Source organism: Talpa europaea (genome assembly GCF_964194135.1).
Source record: "Talpa europaea genome assembly, chromosome: 1".
Classification (NCBI taxonomy): domain Eukaryota; kingdom Metazoa; phylum Chordata; class Mammalia; order Eulipotyphla; family Talpidae; genus Talpa; species Talpa europaea.
The window spans coordinates 141,282,005-141,305,715 of record NC_140073.1 but is presented as its reverse complement, the minus strand read 5'-3'; the positions used below and the strand labels follow the sequence as shown (position 1 = coordinate 141,305,715).

At 36.9% G+C, this 23,711-nt stretch overlaps 1 protein-coding gene across 2 annotated transcripts in view; it reads left to right on the top strand.

The window, feature by feature from the left end:
* ABCA12 (ATP binding cassette subfamily A member 12) overlaps positions 1-23,711 on the top strand; it is a gene marked incomplete at both ends in the record, with an annotated part of 165,905 nt that overhangs the window by 110,256 nt on the left and 31,938 nt on the right. For both annotated transcript variants that reach the window (XM_084238060.1, XM_084238059.1), the window contains 12 exons: positions 1,562-1,676; positions 8,265-8,594; positions 9,684-9,753; positions 9,838-9,972; positions 10,813-10,968; positions 12,325-12,511; positions 14,937-15,155; positions 16,303-16,499; positions 17,289-17,449; positions 18,793-19,029; positions 19,671-19,821; positions 23,305-23,557. In XM_084238060.1, coding sequence (XP_084094186.1) covers positions 1,562-1,676; positions 8,265-8,594; positions 9,684-9,753; positions 9,838-9,972; positions 10,813-10,968; positions 12,325-12,511; positions 14,937-15,155; positions 16,303-16,499; positions 17,289-17,449; positions 18,793-19,029; positions 19,671-19,821; positions 23,305-23,557 — 2,211 coding nt within the window. The remainder of the gene's footprint in view (positions 1-1,561; positions 1,677-8,264; positions 8,595-9,683; positions 9,754-9,837; positions 9,973-10,812; positions 10,969-12,324; positions 12,512-14,936; positions 15,156-16,302; positions 16,500-17,288; positions 17,450-18,792; positions 19,030-19,670; positions 19,822-23,304; positions 23,558-23,711) is intronic.

The following is a 23,711-nucleotide window of genomic DNA, read 5'->3' as shown; positions in this document are numbered from 1 at the left end:
GATACACTGGTGCTTGAAAGAAAACTTAGAGAGGACTTGTTATGAGTGAGTGAGAGCCTTTGCCTAATTCTAAAGCTAAAAACATCAAGGTTGCACCTGAAGTGAAACAAAATTCATTCACAAAATATTCTTTAAAAGCTTACTCCAGGCTGGACAATTTCCCAAGAACCAAAAAGAAAAAAAAGAAAAAAAAATTGATGGTTCCAACCCTCATCGTTCTCCCACCAAAGAGCCCCTCACATTTCTGATGATGATATACTTTTGTACTTTAAATTAATAATGAATGATGATGATGCCATACTCCATTAATATTGTATTTTTCATGGGGAACTTGAAGGCAATTCCTTAGTCTCATGGTTTAAAAAGGGAATGGTCTTGGGACCTTTCTCCAAGTGAAGGCATGAAGCCTTTTGGAGTTTCTCCCACTGAAGACTACTGCTTTCCCCATAGGAGGTGGCTAATGTCAGAATTATGATTCTCTTCTTTTTTTCTTAAGATTTATTTATTTATACAAGCACTGGGTACAGTCAGAAGTATGGGAGGGTGAGAGAATTCACCAGAGCCAGAGTGGGGAGCAGAACAGGCAGAAGGACCGAAGTACACTGCTTAGGGGAGCAGCAGGCGCGATAGGAGAGGTCTGTGCGCCATGTGGGACCCTCACCCGGGGATCAAACCGGCGCTGCAGAGGCTGCGGGCAGCTTCGCAACCCAGCACTCAACCACTGCGCCACCAGGGAGGCCCAGAATTGTGATTCTCAAAGTGAAGTCCCAAGACCAACATCAGCATTACCTAGAAAATTGTTCAAAATGCAAATTCCCCACCCCACTCCAGATGAAATAAAATCAAGCCCTTTTGGGTAGGATCCAGAAAACTATGTTTTAATAAGTTTTGAGTAGCAATGCATTTGAACTTCAGGTATTATGGGCAGGAGACAGGAATATATTTGGGGTCTGATGAAGTCTTTGCAATGACCCTTTCAGTAACAGATCACCTGAAAAGATATTTGTGTTGTTTATGAATCATTGCCTCAAGTATTTGAGGAATTTAAATCCTTTGTCTGCACTTTAAATCAAATGCTTTGAGTTTTATTTTATTTCATTTTTGGAAATTGAGTATAGTAATAATTATGAGCTTCCAAAAAGTAGATAAATACAGTAATTTGGGAAGATATAATTTTTAGCTAAATAAAACCAGCGATCAGCTAATTTTAAATCTGCCTTGTAGATAAGAATTTAGTTTAGACAGACAGTTTTGAACCTTGCAATTATATCTATATAATAATTATTTCCCTGGACAAACACACTTTAAAACAATAAGGCAATTTTTATCTAATAATCCAGAGCTGATATTTACTCTTGTAGCAGTACAGCAAGAAAAGTATGGGCCTACTGTTAAGGCAACTTCTCATTTCATTGATAAAGTAGTAATACAAATGACTAGTCTCAATTTTAAAACACAAGTATAATATCAATGTCAGAAGGAATGTCTTCATTTTTATATTACATTCTGCAAGTATGACTCTCCTCTTGGTCATTGAATTTTTGTTTTTGTTCTTTTACAGCTTCTTAACCAGTGTCTCTTATTCTCTTCCAATTGTGCTCATGGTTGCCTGGGTTGTGTTTATAGCTGCATTTGTTAAAAAACTTGTTTATGAGAAAGACCTCCGGCTTCATGAGGTATGTTAAGGATTTAATTTTATTATGAATAAATATGACTTGTATAATAATTACTACGATTTTCATCATGCCTGGACAAACTCAAGAGACCTAATCCAGATGTTGTGAATTAGATAGAAAAATATTTTATGAAACCTAAAACTGATAAGGCAATATTTTTTCTCAAAAGTTACATAGAAGTCCTTTAACTTTTATTGACTTTTTTATTGCAATTACATTGGTTTATAACACTATATATGACTTAGGGGAACTAGGTTTACGCATCCTCAGATGTACATCCACCATCAAAGCACCTGTAATTGATAACCTTCAGTCATAGACCAATGGGTCCCCTTTCCCTTTTGTTCCCACCTTTTCTCTCCCTCTAGCAGCCTCAATGCTAGTCATATTTCTAGGTTTTGGTTTTGTTTAGTCTAACAGCTCCTTTTTTTATTTCTCCATATTCCACATATAAGTGTTATAATCTGATATTATCTTTGTCCTTCTGACTTACTTCACATAGCATGATGCCCTCCAGTTCCATCCAAGTTGTCACAAATGGCAGAGTTCATCATTTTTTATAGCTGAGTAATACTCCTTCATGTCAGTATGCCAGATCTTATAAGTGCTCTCACAATCAAAACCTGAATAATTCTGAATAACATATAAGTACAATTTATGTTTATATGAGTAATTTTTTTCCTAAGAAGGTACCTAGAGAACGTTTGATCTAATAGCAGAAATTTATGTAATAAATTTTAAGGTAAAAAGATTGCTGGCCTGATAGCTGAATGAGTTCAAATGATGATATAGACATTAAAGATAGAGATTCGGATATAGATATATGGCTCATTTTAGCTCTCAAGAAGCAAATTATTTCCCCAACATACCTTAACTCCTTCTGTTAGCTGCTTCTTTATCTTTCACTGAGTCATGTTTTGTACAAACTAAGAATTTCATGTTATTCTACTCTTAGGTTAATGATTAAAGACAGGACCTAGGAGGTAAAGCATGATCTCTTCTTGAACATGTTCTTCATCCTTATCCCCAAATCTAGAATATTTTATTTCTTTATAGAATTTATTAACAAGCATTATGTGGTTTTTTTGGACTGTACTAGAATAGAAATTATTTTACCTGCTCATCCCATAGTGAATCCATTCTTATATTCACTCATAAAGTGAAAAGAAAGCTGAAACATTTCAAAATTGAGACACAATAATTATTCCAATGCCTGACTGATAATCTGAAATAATGAGGTCAGAGTAACCTATTAGTCTGCTTGTCCTCTTCAGGCTGACTTTGCCAGTACTTCCAGGCAATTGATTATTTCTCCATTATAAGGTGCCAATCACTGATTTTTGATAGATATCATATTTTGATGATAGATAGCATATTTTTGATAGTTCAGCATCAGACTCCCAGGATTGATCCAAAATTTGAACCTACATTTCTTATCTTTTCTATGAATTCTGGTTCTCACAGCAGCATCTTTAAGCTTAAGTTATAACTTGGCAAATGTCTTGTCAATTAGTCTGAGCTCTTTTGTGTTCATAACTGTGTGCACCACCTTCTTAATTCCAGTTTAGAAACTTGAATCCAGGCCCTGGACCATGATTTTGGTTGTAAGCTCCTATCTTAAATTCCTAAAGCTCAGAACTGAATCTTCACAAATTAAAGGAAAAACTTTGAAGCAGAAAACTGATGGAAATGGAATTCTTTTCTACATATATATAATATGAAAAATATTACTTGTGGTAGAAATACACAGTAATTATCAATTATCAGTGTGTATATGTACACGTATACATTTATATATGTCCATCTGTCTTACTTCTTTGCCCCGAATAAGCATGCACACAAGTATATGCCCACTGCATTATTTGTATTTGTATTTGTATTTGTATTTGAAAATGATACTCTCAGACTGCTTCTGTGGGTATCACCAAGAAATATCAAAGCATAATTAAGAGTCCTTTCTAAGTTGAAGACATGACAGATATATTTTTTAGGTGAGCCAGTTTTTATTTGGTAGTTCTGAGTCTTCTTTTTAGAAACACCCGATCTTGGGGTGAAAGTCATATAGTGGCAGATCACTGAACTTGGAATCAGAGCATCAGGCTTTGAAAAACTTCCCTTTCATATACACTTGGGTCCAATTTCTTAAGCATTCTGAGTTTTAGCATCTAGATTTCATCCACAATGTACTTTCTCACTGCTAGGACAGAGGAGGTGTTCAATTATCCATCTGTTATAAATTCTAAGATGATATTTTTCTTCACATTTTGAAGACTTTGAAGTTGGTAGACACCTAAAAAGGTATCATAAGTTTTTTTGATAGTGATTTTTTATCTTGGTAGCCTACAAAATAATGGCACATCTCAAAATTAACAGTCACCTAAATTCAAAAGAACACAGTCTGTGAAATGAATGATGAAAGCAGGTGTGGAAGAACATCAGTGCCTCTTGCTAAATCACCCTCCACTGCCCACAATTCTAACCTATTTTTTTGTTAGTTTATCTTTGATTTATTTTGTCAAATATATACAACTCTGTAATGCAAATGACTTTGAAGACCTAGAATATTACCATCATCCCAGAGAGTTTCCTCATGCCCAGCCCAGCCCATCCCTGCCCATTCTCCCACTGACAAGCATTGTTCTGATGTTTTTACTTCACCATAGAACATTCTTGCCTATTTTAGAATTTCATGCCTACAGTCATACCATAAGAATACTTTCATATGGCCTTTATTCAGCATAATGGTTTACAGATTCATCAGTGTCATTAGTTTTCTGGTTAGTGTGTTCTTTTTTATTGCTGAATAATATTCTACTGTATAAATATACTGTGGGACACTGTTTTAAGAGGGATAGAATATGCAGTACCAATGAAATTCCAGAGGAACATTTCCAGGATGATGAGAGCTTAGGGCAAGAAGGAAGACTCCAGATATTTAGCATAAAAAGGAGCACATTTATAACCTCCTCCATTTTAATGATGAAAAAACTGAGCCTAAAGGGTGAGAAGTGACTTGCTGAAAACTGTGGAACAAGTTAATGATAGATCTACATCTAGAACTCAAGTGTCTAGAACTCAAGTGTTTTTACATCATTGCTACCTCACCTCTTGTGATCTTATTTTAGTTAACACAGATGCTTAAGGACTTTAGTACATTTACGGTGGATAATCTCTTTTTAACATCATCATCTCAATATTCAGTAAGGTCAAAAGCTGCCCATTTGCTACTTCCTTATTCCAATTAAAACAAAAAGGCAAAAAAAGAGGAATATATATGTGTGTATATATATATATATATATATATATACTTTTATCTTTATGTAATTGTTCTCATTAGTCCTTGGCCTTGTTATGGTATGACCACAGTGAATTCCTGTAACATGGTAAATAAATTAGCACAAATATGAATGTTCTATATTTATTTATGAATTAAGTTTAAAAAACTATGTCAAAGTGCATTTCAGTTGGGATTTGTTCTGCATTCCTTGTTTTTAAAAACTAAAATATTAAATCTATACAAAAGTTGATTTCATTGAACAGAGAAGGGTGATTTCACATTTTCTTGGTCTGTGGCTTACATTCATCTGTTTGATCTAATGTAAGTCATATATGGGGATTTCAGGGCTTGTATTTAGTTGGAGACAAAATATAGAGTTCTTTTTCAGTTCAGACAGATAGCATGAAATATCTGTGAACTGCAGAGATGTTACAAAAATTATGCAAAGATATTTAGTCCTTTAGTAGTACTTCGCTTTAGACAGATTTGTATGTATTCTTGACAAACATATTCATCCCACTTGAGGGAATTGGAACATTTCAAGTAATGATCACTAAGCTAATATAAATACCTACTGTGGGAGAATTTTAAAAACTGAGGAAGAAATGTTATTGTTCCATATGAATTAGTGCTTGACACTTGTTGAATTGATTGAAGACATCACTGTCAAGTAAATATAGGAATATGATTTTTTCTGATAGCATTAATGCCAATCCCTGTGCATAAGCTTCTCTTGAGAGTGACAACATATTTAACCAAAATCATACAGAATCTCTTTTATTTTCATTATTTTTTTCACCATAAACTAGGAAGACCATTTTGCAGAGGGGTTTTCCTTAAGCAACAGGTTATCACGTATTGATGAATTGCCCTAGCAGGTTTAGGAGGTTTGAAACAAGTGACTCTGATTACAAAGTTGGCACCTGACATCTGTCACTTTGAAGAGGAACTAACGACATCCAAGAAAGCATAGCAAGCCATTCTCTGTGGGCCATGTTCCATCAACAAGTTTGGTCTTGTTTATTATAACAAAGTTGGCAGTGCATCTGGATAATTTATACATGACTAACATGCTCTCATTGCTCTTTCTCTTTATGAATAGCAGCTGTTCTCTTCCTAGCATAAAATCCTGAAGTTTAACACTGACTTTTCATGCTAGAATATTAAGTAATGAATATTTTTGGAAGCATCCAACCTGATCAGTTTTGATAAAATGCAATGATCAGTCTCCAACTTTTTTACCAGTTGTTGGAAATAAGAATATGATCTTGAGTTTTAAAAGTTCAAAATTACCTTGATAAACACCTTTTGTCCAGGTCTTCAAGATTTCCAAGTTATCTTTTAACAAAGCTGTGAATGGAGAATTCTCGTTCTCCATTTTATGGGGGGGGTGGTTGTAGTTATCAATTGTCAGGGAAGGAAACATGTTTAAACACATGAAGTCAACTCTATTTTATCCCCTTGATAGTGCCCTAAATATGTTACATCAACCTTGTGAAGCATGTTGTCATTGTCTCTCAATGACCTACATCAATATTGGGAAAATGTTTTTCTTGTTGGTCACATGAAATTTGGTGGTGCACATCAGCAAAGAGATTCCATATTTCCCCATCTAATTATATTTAAACAAACACAAACCCAGAAATCATCCTCAATATACAAATACTAGAGAAGGGGAATAAAGAGCTAACATCTCCTGATCATATTTGAATAGGTGAGTGTCTATGAAAGGCAGTCATTCAAATGTGACAGTAATTTTCTCAAATGGGTTGGGCTGCAGGGAAGGAATTGCTAAAATAAGATCTTGGAGGTCTCTTTTCACATCAAAATGTAATTTTATTTTCAATGAATGATACATAGCAAATGGAGGAAAGCTTCCATAGTGAGTCTTCACTACATGCTGAGTTTCTTACTCTGACCAACACTTCCACTCCTATGGAAATATAGATTGAGCCTTTACTGCAAAGGGTGACAGGGCATGGAAGGAGAGAAGAGGATAGAAAGAGGGCAAAGTTAAGAAAAAAAGTCACAGGCTTTTTCTCAGCGGTGATTAGCTTAAGGCCCACAGCTTAGACTGTTGGCAGTCAGGTAGCTGTTTCCATGGCAACACAGGAGCAGCAGCGTTATCAAAATGTGATAAATTACAAAAGCAGAAAGTAAAATTCACTGCCTTGCTTGTAGAGCAAAAGATCCAGTGCATTCTCTATTTTTTTTAGATAATTTTGATAAGATGGCAGACACATTGAAAATCCTTGATTTTATAAGGAATACTGGATTATAAAGCTCTTCAATGAAGCATTTCTCTTTTTTTTTTTAATGGAATATTATCTTGGCAAGCTTAACATTAGACAGGAATTGTGAAAAGTAGATACCAGGATATCTAGATCCCCCCAAAATGTAGAATGTTACCAAATTCAAGAGACCCTAGGTCAAGGGGGCATTCAGTCTTTAAAAATCCTTTTGCATTAGCACATAAGCCATCCTGCTTGTCTGTTTTTTGTCTGCCTTGGTAGAATGCCTTGACCTCTAGGGATATCACTGAGTTATTAAAGAATAGCAATTGTTGAGAGGTATAGAATATCTCAAATAAATGAGTTCATTTTGGGTGTATGAATGTCTTTTCAGAAACAAAGACAGCAAAACTGACCTAGTCTGCCAGTAATTTCAAGGATAAAGAAACTATGGCAAAAGACAGAAAGTCTCCCTTTAAAGTTTCCATGCTTTAAATTCTTAAGAATTTGGCCTGCTCTGTTTCTCTCAGGAACGTAGATGCTGATCATGTTGTTCATTAATGTTTAGTTTAAAAGAAAAATGGAGTTTTATTATCTCAGTCCCTACATTGAATTTGAAATAGACCGTGTTTTTCTGTTTTTAGTTGTTGGGGTTTTTTGTTTTTTGTTGTTTTTTCTTTAACCAACTTGAAATATTCCTTCCTGTACAATTGTCAATTTTATTTTGTAAGATTCTGGAGGGAAAATACATTTTGATGATCTATTCCAAACTAGTTAATCTGGAGATATCAGTTAGATTCAAATTATAAAATGGAATTCTGAAAAAAAAGGGGAAAAAGAGCCTTTCTCTCCCAAACCTTTGTCATAGTGGGTCACTCTGGGAGCATGCAGTCTGGTTTTAATAGAATTACTCATTTCATAAAGCAAGCATGGACAAGTACCTGACTTACCCAAATCTTTAAGATGCCTTGCTCCTCCTTTGGCGAGAATCTCATGGAAATTTTGTCATGGATCAGGAGTAATTGTTATTTGAAAGCATATCCATTGAAGAAGCAACTGACATTGTTTTCCTTTTTACAGTACATGAAGATGATGGGGGTGAATTCCTGCAGTCACTTTTTTGCCTGGCTCATAGAGAGTGTTGGATTTTTACTAGTTACCATTATCATCCTCATCATTATACTCAAGTTTGGCAACATTCTTCCTAAAACAAATGGGTTCATTTTGTTCCTGTATTTCTCGGACTACAGCTTCTCAGTCATTGCCATGAGTTATCTTATCAGTGTCTTCTTCAACAACACCAACATTGCAGCTCTCATCGGAAGTCTCATCTACATCATTGCCTTTTTCCCATTTATTGTCTTGGTTACAGTTGAGGATGAATTGAGTTATGTAATAAAAGTATTCATGGTGAGTCAGCTGTCCCAACTCAATAGCCAGTGTATGAGAACATTAGATCCTTTTTAGTATTATTATTATTGAGACTCTTAAACTGAAAGTAAATTTACATAAATTCCTAAATTCAGTGATAGCAACATCAGCTGAACTGTCCTAATGATGGTTTTTAATATCATTGTATATCAACCAATCATAAGACTGTAAGCAAGACACCTTCCCCCAGTTTCTAAAGCAATAATATTTGATGGTGTTAAAAAATAGTTCCTGAAGTAAGAACAGTTAAAATAGAATATATCACATTTTAAAGATTGCCAGAAATCTGACTTCTTACTTGTCCGATTCTGTAAATGTCGGAGCGCCTCCACTACTGAGATGATTTTCATGTATGAAGAAGTCTCATGGTGTTAATGACATACACTATAATGTACAGATATAAAGACAAATGTACTGGCAACATATAATCACATTTGAATTTCTTTCTGCTTTTTCAATTCAAAAGTACTAAATTAAGGATTTTAATGAAAACATTAAGATTACTGACTTTAAAATTTAGAAAGCTGCAGCAAATCTCATCATTGATGAATAATCATAATAAAACTGCTGTTCATAATACAGAAAGTGATAAATAACTTTCATCTAACATGAAAACAATGTTGGCTTTTTTAATAAAAATTTTAATTTGTTGTTTTATAAGTTCAACTAATTAATATTTTAGTATATTTTCCTTTATAATACTTCTGTTACTTGAAATTAGTTTATGAAGCAGAAACATCTTCTGGCTCCTAAAATTTCCTTTTATTTTAGCCTTAACAGTGCATTACCTTGGAATTACCTATTTTATAAATTGCTGTGCAACATTTGATGTTGAGATATATACTTTGGATTTTGACAAATCTTTTCCAGTTATAACTTTTCTGTTTTTGTCTTCTGCTATTCCCTCTTCTCTTCTTTCAGAGTTGTAGCATTATTATAAGGAACATCTGTATAAACAGAGCTAGTGTCTAATTTATCTATATGTCTCCAAAGTTTTAAATATGTGAAGATTTTTTTGGTGATATGTGGGAAATCTACAACTATTAATGCTGTTTGCTTTCTTCACAGAGTTTGCTATCTCCAACAGCATTCAGTTATGCAAGTCAGTATATTGCACGATATGAGGAACAAGGCGTGGGTAGGTCACTTTCTTTAAGATTGTTTTACTTTTCGCAACTGCAATATGGTCTACAAAAAATAAATATATGTGTTTTCATCTTAGGTCTTCAGTGGGAAAATATGTACAGTTCCCCAGTTCTGGATGACACCACCTCATTTGGCTGGCTGTGCTGTCTAATCCTGGCTGACTCTTTCATTTATTTCCTTATCGCTTGGTATGTCAGGAATGTTTTCCCAGGTATGAACTTTCTTCCTACAGATACAAGCTTTTGATGGTTTTTGTCATTATAAATCAGCTAATATGTATTTCATAATATTTTATTTGTCATATTTAATCTTCAACTAGGAAATACTTGAATCCCAAAACTATTCAAAATTTTGCAAGATGAGTTAATGCATTGCTGAATTCCTTCTCAAAGGAAGGAGTGAATGAAGAAGCATAGAATCCAGTCTTTCTAAGATAGGAGTATGAAATATTATGAGGCAGAATACCACCTCCTAAATCTTAGTAGAATTATCCAGATTCTAATGGGGAAAATACTAGTGGGGTATCCTATCTTAGCTCTTAAGTGGTTGTCATATCTAACATGCTCAGGAGTTTTTCCATTAAGGTTTATTTGTATTTGTATGTTTTTCGAATACTGTTAATGAATAATGGAGTATTAATCTATTTCTATAAAATTTCAATGAAACAAAAATATGTAGAGACAGAAAGCAGATCAGTGGTTGCCTGGGACATGGGAGGAGCAAGGATGATCAGCAAAAAGGCATGAGGAAACTTTTGGAATTATAGAAATGTTCTAATACCTGGATTACAGTGATGGTTGTACAAATTTATATGTTTATGAAAAAATCATCTAGCTAACAATATTTAAATCTTATAATGTATAATTATTTCTCAATGAAGCTGTTTAAAAAAGAATAAAAGGTTATCTTTTCCTTACTAGGAAACTGAGACTACTTTTAATTTTATATAGCACCCTAAAATGGAAATACTTCCTGAACAATATACAATATGCAGTTCTTTAGCTTCTGATACTTAATATTAATAATCAGTTCATAATTATTTTTATTACAGGAACATATGGCATGGCAGCTCCGTGGTATTTTCCAATCCTTCCTTCCTATTGGAAGGAGCGATTGGGATGTGCAGAGGTGAAGCATGAGAAAATCAATGGCCTCGTATTTACTAACATCATGATGCAGAACACCAACCCATCTGCCAGCAAGACAAGTAGGTCAACAACAAGCTTTATCATGAGAAAAGTGATATAGAATTTACATGACTAGTGATGTTAATTATGTTTTTCTAAATGGCAGAATTATCATCCTTTTAGTCATGGATGAATATGTCTACACATATGTGTTTGGACTCTTATGGAGATTAAATTGTGGCTTTTTCTGGGCTCATTAGCTCAGTTGGTTAACATATGGTGCTAATTAGGCCAAGATTGCAGTTCCCTTTTTGGTCCAGTTAGAGTCACACAGAGAAAAATTTTGTTCCTTCACCACCGTCTGCACCCTTTACTCCAGCCATCTGTTACTAGTCATAAGGAGTAACCAAGTAACAAGTATAGATAATTTAGCATAACCCATCACCAGTAGTGGAAAAATATTTAGAAGTTCATGTCTTATTGACTCATAGGATTAGTGGTGGCCACTTTGTAAAGACGACCCACACTAGTGGTCCACTGGTGATGCCTCAAGGACTCATAGAGAGTAATTAATAAACATGATTCCATAAACCAAGCATCTGAACCATCCTCACCATTGGAATATCATGCCTGTGGACATGTATTCCCTAACCGGGTAGCATCCTGACATTTGGAGGACAAACAAAGCCTTTGAACTGTATTTGAATATTTGTGATCTTCTAAGTAGAGGAGCTTTCATAATTATGATAACTGTATTCTGAGACTACTCTAAGGTTTATATGATAACTGTATTCTGAGACTACTCTAAGGTTTATATGATAACTGTATTCTGAGACTACTCTGAGGTTTATATGATAACTGTATTCTGAGACTACTCTGAGGTTTATATGATAACTGTATTCTGAGACTACTCTGAGGTTTATATGATAACTGTAGTCTGAGACTACTCTAAGGTTTATATGTAAACCTTAGAGAACATAGTTCCCTATCCTTTCTTTTTACTTAAGGGATTTTTTTTAATATTATTTTGTTCATTGAGGTGATTTTGGTTCACAGCACTGTATATGATTCAGAGGTACAGCTTCACACCACTCCAAATGGTTACTATACCACCCCCACCACCAGAGTCCTCCCCTACAGCCCACTGGTCCCCTTGTCCCCCTTTTCCTATTTCCTACCACCCGCCTCTGATAGTCTTGTTCTACTGTCAGATTTCTAGAGTTTGTTTTGGTTTAGTTTTGTCTGTTCCTTTGTTTTGTTTCTTTATATTTCATATATCCATTTATTCCATAACAGATTATTTGTTCCTGATTTTTTTGTTTTTACTTAGAGGGCTATGTTTTTTAAATTTTCAACTTTTAATTAAGGGAAAGTCTAATTTTAACTGCATGTTCTCCTTTTATGAGCTTACAACTCTTCTCTTGATTTCTTTCCAGGTCCTGAATACATGTTCCCCTCTAACATTGAACCTGAGCCTAAAGATCTTACAGTTGGGGTTGCCTTGCATGGGGTCACAAAGATCTATGGCTCAAAAGTTGCTGTTGATAACCTGAATCTGAATTTTTATGAAGGCCATATTACTTCATTGCTTGGGCCCAACGGAGCTGGGAAAACTACTACTATGTATGTTATTGTTCAACATTTATTGTCACAGAAGCATATTACCTAATATTTCCTCACCTCTATCATAAAAAAATGGAGTTATTATGTGTCCTTATGGATTAAGATAGACCAACTGTGTACTGTAGAATGAAGTTCTAAATCAGAGGTCCTAAACTGTGCACTCAAAGGCCAGATCAGCCCACAGATAGGTTTATTTGGTCTGCCTGGTGTTGGTCTGTCGGGCACTTCTTTTTTTTTTTTTTAAGTTTTTTTTTTTTTTTTTTTAATACAAGCACTGGGTACAGTCAGAAGCGTGGGAGGGTGAGAGAATTCACCAGAGCCAGAGTGGGGAGCAGAGCAGGCAGAAGGACCCAAGTACACTGCTGAGGGGAGCAGAGGGCAGCAGGAGAGGTCTGCGTGCAATGTGGGACCCTCCTCTGGTGGCCGGGGAGCAGCCGGGGATTGAACCAGAGCTGCAGAGCCTGCGGGCAGCTTCGCAACCCAGCGCTCAACTGCTGCGCCACCAGGGAGGCCCCTGTTCAGCACTTCTTAAAGTATTTTTTTTAATTAAGTGCCAATATTTTTAATTGGGAGCATTCTCTATTAAAAATTCTTAGCATCTCTTAGATAACAGGAATTTCTAGCAACATCAATTTCATAGTCTTAAGGAAAATTGGTTCTCTTAAAAAGGGTATCTGCATTCTGAATTCACCTGGTCTCCACCAATCTGTAGTGCCTCACAGGCCCAATCTTTTAATTATTTGCATTTTTATCCTGACTCATGTGTAAGTTTGAATTTACACACCTAAGTAGAAACACACTGAGTCCCAGACGCTCATCACAAGGAGCCCTTATCTTGGTTCATAAAGAAACAAAAGGATCTGCAGCTATTTTAGATCAAAAAGGTCAGGAATGCTACCTAGGTTGTTTTTTGTTGTTGTTGTTGTTGTTTTTTTCCACTCTTCACTTACCCAGCTTTTTCCTGTATCCAAATGGAGAAGAAATTCAAATATGTTTAAAGTGACATTACTCTGTGTGTGTGTGTGTGTGTGTGTGTGTGTGTGTATGCACCTCTATTGCTCTTTAGCCCTTAGCTGGAAGCTAGCTCTAAGAGTCAGCTGTGCTTTAGCCCTTATTTGAAAGTGTCAGTTGCTGGATAGTTTATTTAGCATCATCATGAGTAAACTTAGCAGCTGCCCAAACATATTCAAATTAAATAAATTTGGTAAATAAAGGGGACAAAGGAAGGTCATGAAATGAGTGGACAAGCAACCACTCTCATTTTTATGGCCTGTTTAAATTCAGAGCTAGCTTTCTACTGAGAATATATGCTTAAAAGGCAAGATTTCTAGTAGGCAATGAAAAGCTAATGAAAAAAAGGGACAGAAAAGGCTTTGAAGAGGTGGTAATTTGAGCTGAGAAAGGCTCCATTTTATTCTTCTGAATATAAAGAATGAAGTATATTATTTTTATTTCAATGTGTTTTCATGGGAAGAATTGCATATTGTATTGATTCCCTGTTTAATCCACAAATTTTGGTTGAAGGGCTGTTATGCACAAAACACTAGTGAGATAAAGTGGTGAGAAAAAAGGTCCATTTCCTGGAACTTACATTGTCTTAGAGGAAATGGATATTAAATAATTTCTCAGTTTACTAACCCTCAGAAAGATAAGGAGGGATTATCTCAGCAAGAACATTCTGGTCACAGTATGGAGATAGGGACTCAGGATGGCCAAAGAGCATGTAAGAGGTAATTAGGAGCCCACAGTAGTCTACAAGCAAGTTGCAATGGTGACTTGTACTGTGGTGGTGGTTGGGAAAAAAGAGAGACGTGGATGGAGTCTGAGATAGGAGAAAAAGCAAAAATAATTTTATTCCAGGCTTGTGCAACCAGTACAAGGATTTACCACATGCTGAAGGAGGTAACAGTGATGAGAGGACACAGGCTTGAGGGCATAATTCATGAGATCAGTTTTCAACGTGTTGAGTTTGAGGAGCCTGAAGGACATCTCCTGGAGACGTGGCTTTGTCCTCTGGATGTATAGAGGAAACCTAGAATTGAGTGATGGGATCCTGGCTAGGGATATAAAGTTGAGATTTAATAGCCTATTGATAACCATCTGATGCCAGGAAAGCACAGGAGTTTGCTCAAGGAGAAAGTGTGCTTGTAATTAAAAAACTCAACCATCTCTGTTATTATTACTATATCACCACCACCATCACCACCATTATCATCATTATTCAGTGTTTATGTAACACTCTAAATTATTAAACACTTTAAAGTCATTTTTAATTTTTATTCCTATTTCACACTATTTTTATGTCATAGCTTGACCTCTCCACAGGCTATACAACACGTTTTTCGAACAACTAAATTATATCTTGGCTTCATATCTAGCTTAAAGGCTTGGTTTATACATTCATTTGTCATTTCCTCTTTTCCAGTTCCATGTTGACTGGGTTGTTTGAGGCCTCAGCAGGTACCATCTTTGTTTATGGAAAAGATATAAAGACAGACTTAAACACCGTGCGGAAAAACATGGGCGTCTGCATGCAGCACGACGTGCTGTTCAGCTACCTCACTACCAAGGAGCACCTTCTCTTATACGGCTCCATCAAAGTTCCTCACTGGACTAAAAAGCAGCTGCACGAAGAAGTGAAAAGGTCAGTTATGACAGAAACGAGGACGTGCTCTGGTAATTCCTCTCCAAGTGGAGCCAGGCTGTGGTGATAATACCAATAGAAAGTGTGAAATCACAAACCAATTGTTTGCCATTTTTCTACTTTTCTACTATTCTATACATTTAATGTCATTATCCTCCCCTGTCAGTTTTGAAACTAGAATTGCTTAACTTTCTTCATTTCTGACTCCCATATGATCCCAATGCTGCTGCTTCTACCCCATGGATAAACTTCCACTCTTCCTTACACAGTTCACTCTTCAAAGAGCAACAAAGGTGATCTTTTTGCACCTTACATCAGACCCATATCAACCCTGGGTTCAAAACTCTGCAGTAGCTTCTCACCATACTCAGGGTGAAACTTACAAAGTCTTTATAAAGGCCTACAAGGTCCTACCTAACCAGTCCCCCATCTTACTTCGGATTCATTTCCTGCTACTCTCCTGTTCATTCTTGCTGCTTTGGGCACACTAGCCCAGATACTCCAGCCGCAGGCCTCACTGCTCCCTCTGTTGAGAGCAACCTCTCCCAGACAGCCATCTGACTTACTCCCTCTCTTCTAGTCTTGGTTCAAATGTCACCTTCTCTGAGGGGATCCCATAAATAAAATACATCCCTAAAATAGCCAGTCCCAGGTACTTCTCATCTCGGGGCCCTGTTTTACTCGATTTTTGTTGCACTTATTACCATCTAGCGTATTATAAACTTAATTGAGAATATGTTTATCAACTGGATTTCCCCTGCATTCTCTATATACATGTACATATATATATACACACTAAACCACAGTCTCCTATGAGTGAGAACATTATCTGCTCACTGCTTTTCTCCAGCACCTAGAGCATGATTTAGCACAGAACAGGTAGACATTCCACATATATTTGTCCAATGAATTAATAAAAGAATGATCCATATATTTCCCTTGTGTTGTTTCCTGAGCATTCATTATGTAGTTCCAACTAGATGATAAGTAATAGAAAACTGTATCATTAATTCTCAGTAGTTTATTGTACCTTGCTGAGCACGTAATAGTTGCTTGTGAAAACCTGTTACTTAGGCACTTATAGTATTTTCCCAATATTCACATATTCTATCTGTTAAAAAATAACCACCTTACGTTATTCTTGAAGGACACTGAATGATACTGGACTGTACAACCATCGTCATAAGAGAGTTGGTACACTGTCAGGAGGAATGAAGAGGAAGTTATCTATATCCATAGCTCTCATCGGAGGATCAAGGGTGGTGATATTGGACGAACCATCCACTGGTGTTGACCCATGTTCTCGCCGAAGTATATGGGATGTTATCTCTAAGAACAAAACTGGTATGAATATTTTCTTATAACTGCTCCAACCAACAGCCATAATTTTGTCCTCTGGGATGCATAGCAGCAACCTGAAGTCTTTCTGTTTATGATCTCCTTTAGAAGTCTTAAATGAGCTCTTCCTTCTCCAAAGTCTTCTCCCAGCTAAATTTCTGGGTCAATTAGTTAATATCTATGTAATGCCCACTGTGAGTTGAGCATTAGCTGGCCTTTTTGAGAGCATGCAAACAGAATGGAATAGCATCCAGTAGAAGTTCCAAATTCTGCCTAGAGGAGTTTAGAATCTAATTAGAGATACCAAACATACACAAACGAAAATAAACTGAAAACAGACTAAATAAGTGCTAACAGGATGTGAAGTAAAGGAGCAATCAGAGTAGAGTGGATTAATCAGAGAGGAATATTCAAAAAGTCTTTAAAATTACTGCTTTTTCATAGTGAAGAGAGGGGGGAGAGAGAGAAAGAGAGAAATTAGGTGAGCAAACGAACAGGTTGGGAGACATCACCCCTGCCCACACTGTAAATGATGGACATTTAGGCACACACAGTGTAATAAGTGCTCACTTTCTGCCAGTAAACAGAGGGGAAAAAAACACACCCCACTACTGAGAAATCCCCCCTTTGAATTTCTCTCTGACTGCTTTGGAAGCCCCTCCTGGCCAGTTGTTCCGCAAGCTCACGAAACGCGACTCTCCTCATACATCACAGGATTTACTTGTCCTCACTCTCCATGTCTTGGGAACTGTATCTCCATTTTTCATTTTTGGTTGTTCTTTCTGTCTTTTCAAGCCAGAACAATCATTCTGTCGACGCACCACTTGGACGAGGCTGAAGTGCTGAGTGACCGCATCGCCTTCCTGGAGCAGGGCGGGCTGCGCTGCTGTGGGTCGCCCTTCTACCTCAAGGAAGCCTTTGGAGATGGGTATCACCTCACGCTCACGAAGAAGAAGGTTGGTGGGGAGGAAATATGCCTCACTAGAGGGTGATGGTGTCATTTTTATATGAAACCAAGGAAGAATTTCTCCAACTTTATTCATTACTAAAATTCATTATTTATATGCTGCGTTTGTGTTTCTCAAACATGTGTGAACGTCATAACACCTGGAGGTCTTGGTTAAAGTCAGAGTTCTGGCCCCCACTCCAGGAGTTTCTAATTCAGTAGCTCTGGGATGGGGCTTCTCTATTTTTCATAGTTCTAGCAAGGTCAGATAATGCTGATACTGTTGCTCTGAAAATTGCATATGAGGAACCAGCGTACTAGGTAAAAATGACCTATTTCCTGAGGTTACTCATGGAAGGTCAGTTTTTAAATTTGCCTAATATTTCAGCCTGCTGCCATACTCTCTGCTATATCAAAAGCAAATGAAGAGAATATGCAGCCATGTGTTCACTTACTGATCACTGCTCATTAAGAGACTGACTCTGACCAAAGATGCTTTTATATCTTTCAAGGAAAATGCTGACTAAAGGATCCCTGAACAACCTAACACAGCATGTGATTTATCAAAACTGTGCACGATGTATATGCTATTAGGCAGGTTTTGACTACTATCATTTAGTTTATATCTGATCATCCTGATGGGGTTTCCGAAATATAAGCTATATAGTTCATTGCTTATTCACTGACACATTAAAGTCAGAGTTAGGTATGTCTTGAGCTTCATTAGGTGTCCCAGGCATTGTTCTAGGCACTGACACTACAGCAGCAACTGGTAATATTAAAATCTCTGCCCTTGTGGAGTTTATATTCTGATGGAGTGTGGAGAATTCAGATGATATAGTGGCTAAGGGAATTATGTAATATATTAGCAAATGAGAAATGCTATTGATAGAAATAAAGCAATGGAAGGGGGACGAGGATTGCTGGATGGTGCCAGAAGTAAGGTAATAAAAGAGAAGGGGTCTCTTCGAGAAGGTCTCTGAGTCGAGGCTTGGAGCTGGGAGAGGAAGTGTCACTCCCCGGGTACAAAGAAACAATGGTTACAAAGGTTCTGAGGAGCTGTGGCTGAACCTGCAAAAGTCTGGCCACAGAAGAGACTGTTACCTCTTGATGGATAAGTGAGAGGGAGACTGGTAGAAATGAGGTTGGGGAAGCGACAGCATGGGGTGGGAGAATGGAGCCAGAAGAACAGTAACTATTTGTAGACAACTGTGGGGACTCCAGAGGGAGGCACTGGAGGATTCATGTAGGATCTTTCAAAGGTGTGCAGTGACAAAAAAGGGACTCACCGCCTCTGATTGGGCACTACCATGTATAGCAAGAGGGATGTTTAACTTCTGCTTTTGTCTCTAGAGTCCAAATCTAAATGCAAGTGTGATCTGTGACACCATGGCTGTGACAGCAATGATCCGCTCACACCTCCCAGAGGCGTACCTCAAAGAGGACATCGGGGGAGAGCTTGTTTATGTTCTTCCTCCATTTAGCACCAAAGTCTCAGGGGCCTATCTGTCCCTTCTCAGAGCACTGGACACTGGCATGGGTGACCTCAACATTGGTTGCTATGGCATTTCAGACACCACAGTGGAAGAGGTATGCTTAGGTGTTTCCTGTTTTCTTACAGTTGATATGACTTGTTATTCCCTTAGAAGAAATTAGTAGAGTCTGAAAAAAGAACTATTTTTAAATAAGTGCTGCAGGAAATCTTGAAAGTATCTCAATACAATTCTTATATAAGACTGAGTTCTGAGAACAACCGTGTCACTCCAACTAGAGTATATACCATTTTGTATATACCATTTATATACAAAAATATTCACTGAAGTCAATCTCAAAAATTTTTACTTAAGGGTCTCCCCGGTGGCACAGTAGGTTGAGCACTCCGCTGTGAAGCTGTCCACAGCCTCTGCAGCACGGGTTCAATTCCCAGCCAGCCAGGGAGATACCCACATGGCAAGGCAGACCTCTCCTCTCTTGCCCGCTGCTCCCCTCAGCAGTGTTTTCGGTCCATCTGCCTGTTCTGCTCCCAGCTCTGTCTCTGGTGAATCCTCTCACCCTCCCGTGCCTCTGGCCTGTACCCCAGTTCTTGTATAAATAAATAAATCTTTAAAAAAAATTTCACTTAAAGTCACACTTATCTCAATAAAGGTGACAAAAGTTCAAATTGAGCTCAGATACTAAAAGACATGCATTTTATTTTATGCTGATGAAGTGCTCTGGCTTCTTCTTTTTAGGTCTTTCTGAACTTGACTAAAGAGTCACAAAAAAGTAGTGATATGAGCCTTGAGCACTTAACCCAAAGGAAAATTGGAAATTCCAGTACAAATGGCATCTCAACTCCCGACGATTTATCCGTGAGCAGCAGCAACTTCACAGACAGAGATGGTATAAATCTAATGGGGATGTTTTGCTTTATTCCATTAAGTGATGTAAATGAGAAAAACAGACAGATATTGATTTTTTTATTTAACTTTAAATTTTTTGTTTCTAAATTCAAAAAGACAAAAGAAATATAAGCTTGCTTTTACTTATATATGCAAAATATTTATTACATTAAGCCGAATTCCCTATTTGAAAAGTATTTGAAGGTGTAAGAGCTTTTTTGACAGGATGGTGTTCACAAGGTAGCAGAAGTCATCTTCAGAATTTCAGATTTGTGTTCAATAAGAACAAATCCTCCTGGTAATTGGTGTTGTCCAGTCCTGGGTAAACCTTTCATGAGCGTTCATTCTGTTACTAAACATGTTCAAGTAGAGGGAATAGCCATCAGTTTTTTTTTCTTTTAATACATCATTCTTTATGGAATCTCACTGGAAGACATGTCTAATCTTGCACTCATGCTGAAGGAATCAGGTGCTGAGCAGATTCTGGCTCTGACAAAATGCTTTTGGAGGAAGGTCTCTGCATTGATGAAGTTGAACTTGATGACTAAGAACCCGTAATAATAGCTGCCCCTCCAGTTTTTCACACAAGACATGTTTGAAAAATCATGCTTTCTGGAGTGACTTTGAGGAATAGCACTCTTTCGGCTTTTATTTATTTTACTTACATTGTTGTTCATTTTGTATAATGTTTGATTTCTCCCATCAAGTATAATCCCCATAAAACTCCCACCACCAAAGCACCCATGAACCATCAACATAGTCTCTTGTGCTCTTCCCTCCCCTATTTTGACCCTTCTCTCTGCCCCTCCCTTGCTGTATGTCTTGGATTTGTAGTTTGCCTGCTAGTATTGTCTTTTTTTTTTCCTGACCCCTTGTTCAGTTTCCCTATGTTCTTCCTATGAGTAAAACCATTCGATAGTTTTCTTTTTCCTTCTGGCTTATTGCACTGAGAATAATCTCTTCCAGCTCCATCCATGTTGCTGCGAATGGCATGAGTTTGTTTTTTGATTAAAAGCACTCTTTTGAAAATAAGTCTTCTCTCTTATTCTCTTTCTGGCAGTTTATACCTTTGGAAACTCTATTTAAGGAAACATATATACTAAAATATCATATATCATCTTTTGGGGAAAAGAATTGTTGAGTCCAGGGAATTGAGAACTTAGAGTAGAAAGTGATCATCTGCACCAGGAGCCTCTGCATTTGTCTCAGAATTTGAAGCTATTCTTCAGTGAGAATATTCCCCTCACTGACGTTATCTTTTAGAAAGCACATTTACTCCAGTTGATACACCTGTAAGTCATCCACATGTAATTTCTCAAGAAACAGAAAAGCATACTAATTAACTTAAAATATTCTGCTCCTTCTTCAATTCCCCTTTGCAGAGATATGAGTTTGCATTTCAACTTGTTCACTCTGTTTAATTGGAATTCATTTTAAATTAAGCAGCTTTGTATTTTTCCTTATCAGCTAAATGAAGATCATGATTTTTGTGCTGCATAATTTGTGATGGAGAATTAAAAATATACACACCGTTGATGAATACTGTCATCTCATCCCGTGTAAAGAAGTGCATAGTGGCAGGTCTTCTGAGAGAATGTTGTATTTGAAACTATTTTTAAGGGGCTGCTGAAATGATCCGTTGTAAGAACTCTACTGAGGAAACAATGGTTTATAGGCTCCCAGGCTGCTCTTACTCTCAGAAGCCATGGAGTTTCTCTCAGCACCTGAAATGCATTTCAGGGGAGGGGGTGGTATGTGGGGAGACATTTTCCCAGTGAGTTCTTTTTTGTGATTCTGGTGGTAAAAATAGAGTTTTGAAATGCTTTCTAATCAGTCCAGTTTTCTAAAGAGGATGTAATGAAGTGTTTGAATTAGAATTATACCCTGGGGGAAAGTATTTTCCTTTTTGAATATTTAAGGCGAATTTATTGTATGTCACCGCTGAATGAACCTATCAGTATTATAATCACTGTTGCCTACATAGGAATGAGTTCTTATTATACTAGACTGATGTTTTGATATCTGTTTTTCTTATTTGAAGTCAATCTCTTGATAGAAACTATCCCTTGAGTATTGGAATTAATAACACATGCTGAGTCTAGGTAGAGACTTTGGAGATTAGATTAAAATTCATTTATAAAATTCTAAGTAACTTTTTAATTTGCAGTAACAGCAGTTACAACACTGTATGTGATTCAGAGGCATAGGATCACACCTCCTCAGATGTATGTCTCCACATCACACCCATCACCCAGTCACTCAGAGAGCTCTGCCATAGTCCATTGTGCCCCCTCCCTGTTATGTTTTACTCCTCACCCCCCTCTTGTAGACTCAATTCCAGTCATATTTCAGGGTTTCTTTTGGTTTGGTTTTGTCTCACCTTTGTCTTGTTTCTCTGTATTCATCATATAAGTTAAGCCATACAGTGTTTGTCTTTTTCTGACTTATTTCATTTAGCATGAGCCCCTCCAATTCCATTCATGTTGTTGCAAATGGCAAGAGTTTATCTTTTTTATATCTGAGTAGTATTCCATTGTATAGCTATACCACATCTTCCTAAGCTACTCATCTATCATTGGGCAAACTTAGGTTGTTTGAATAGCTTGGCTATTGTACATAGTGTTGTGATGAACAAAGGAGGGCATATATTACTTCAAATTACTGTTTTTGCATTTTTTAGGTAGATACCTAAGAATGTGATTGCTGGGTCATATGGTAGATCTATATTAATACTTTGCAAAATGTTTATATGCTTTTCCATAGTAGCTGAGTCAATCTTCTTTCCCACCAACAGTGTGTGTGGGTTTCTTTTTCTCCACATTCTCATGAACACTTAATGTTTCTCGTCTTTTCCAATATGAACCACTCTCTTGGGTGTGAGTCAGTATCTCATGTGGTTTTGATTTTCATTTTCCTGATGAAAAATGATGAAAAGCATTTTCTCTTCTTTGGGGAAGTGTCTGTTTAGACCATCCGCACATTTTGTGACTGGATTGTTTGTTGTCTTTTTGTTGAGTTGTATGAGTTCTTTGTCTTTGATACCAATGCTTTGTCAGATGCATGATGTGAAAATATTTACTCCTGTTCAGTCAGTTGTCTTTTTGTTTTACTGATAGTTTCATTGACTGTGCAGAAGCTTTTTAATTTTGATGTAACTTCATTTGTTTATATTTACTTTTGTTTCACTTGCCAAAAATATCTTGACTTTTAAAATTATAATGTACATGACTGATAATATTTTGGATGCAGTGATTTATAACATTCAAATATATACAATTCTATGAGACTTTTTTCTCATATGAGAAAAATTTTCCTAATGAAAAGGCTCAGACCAAAGGCTTGCTTGGAGATGAACCTGAAATCCAAATCTCTAAAATAAGAGTATTTCCTATCCCATCACATCATCCAGTTATTGGAGTTACTTTATTATTTGATCTATCAGGATTTTTTCCAGAACCATATCTATTCTCTTTTTCTTAACCAGACAAAATACTGACAAGAGGAGAGAGATTGGATGGCTGTGGACTGTTACTGAAGAAGATAATGGCTATCCTTATTAAGAGGTTCCACCACACCCGCAGGAACTGGAAAGGTTTCATTGCTCAGGTTATTCTCCCCATAGTCTTTGTAACCACTGCCATGGGTCTTGGCACCCTGAGAGATTCCAGCAACAGTTACCCAGAGATCCAGATCTCCCCATCTCTCTATGGTACCACTGAACAGACAGCTTTCTATGGGTAAGTTTCTTTCCTTTAATGAAAACATGCCTACTATTCCTCCAGAGGTGTGGTTGTACCTGAACGAATACCACAAATGCTGAAAACTAAAGAGCTGAGGAGCCATAGCACCTAATTCTACCCAAAAAATGACGTTTGATTTATTGCAATATGA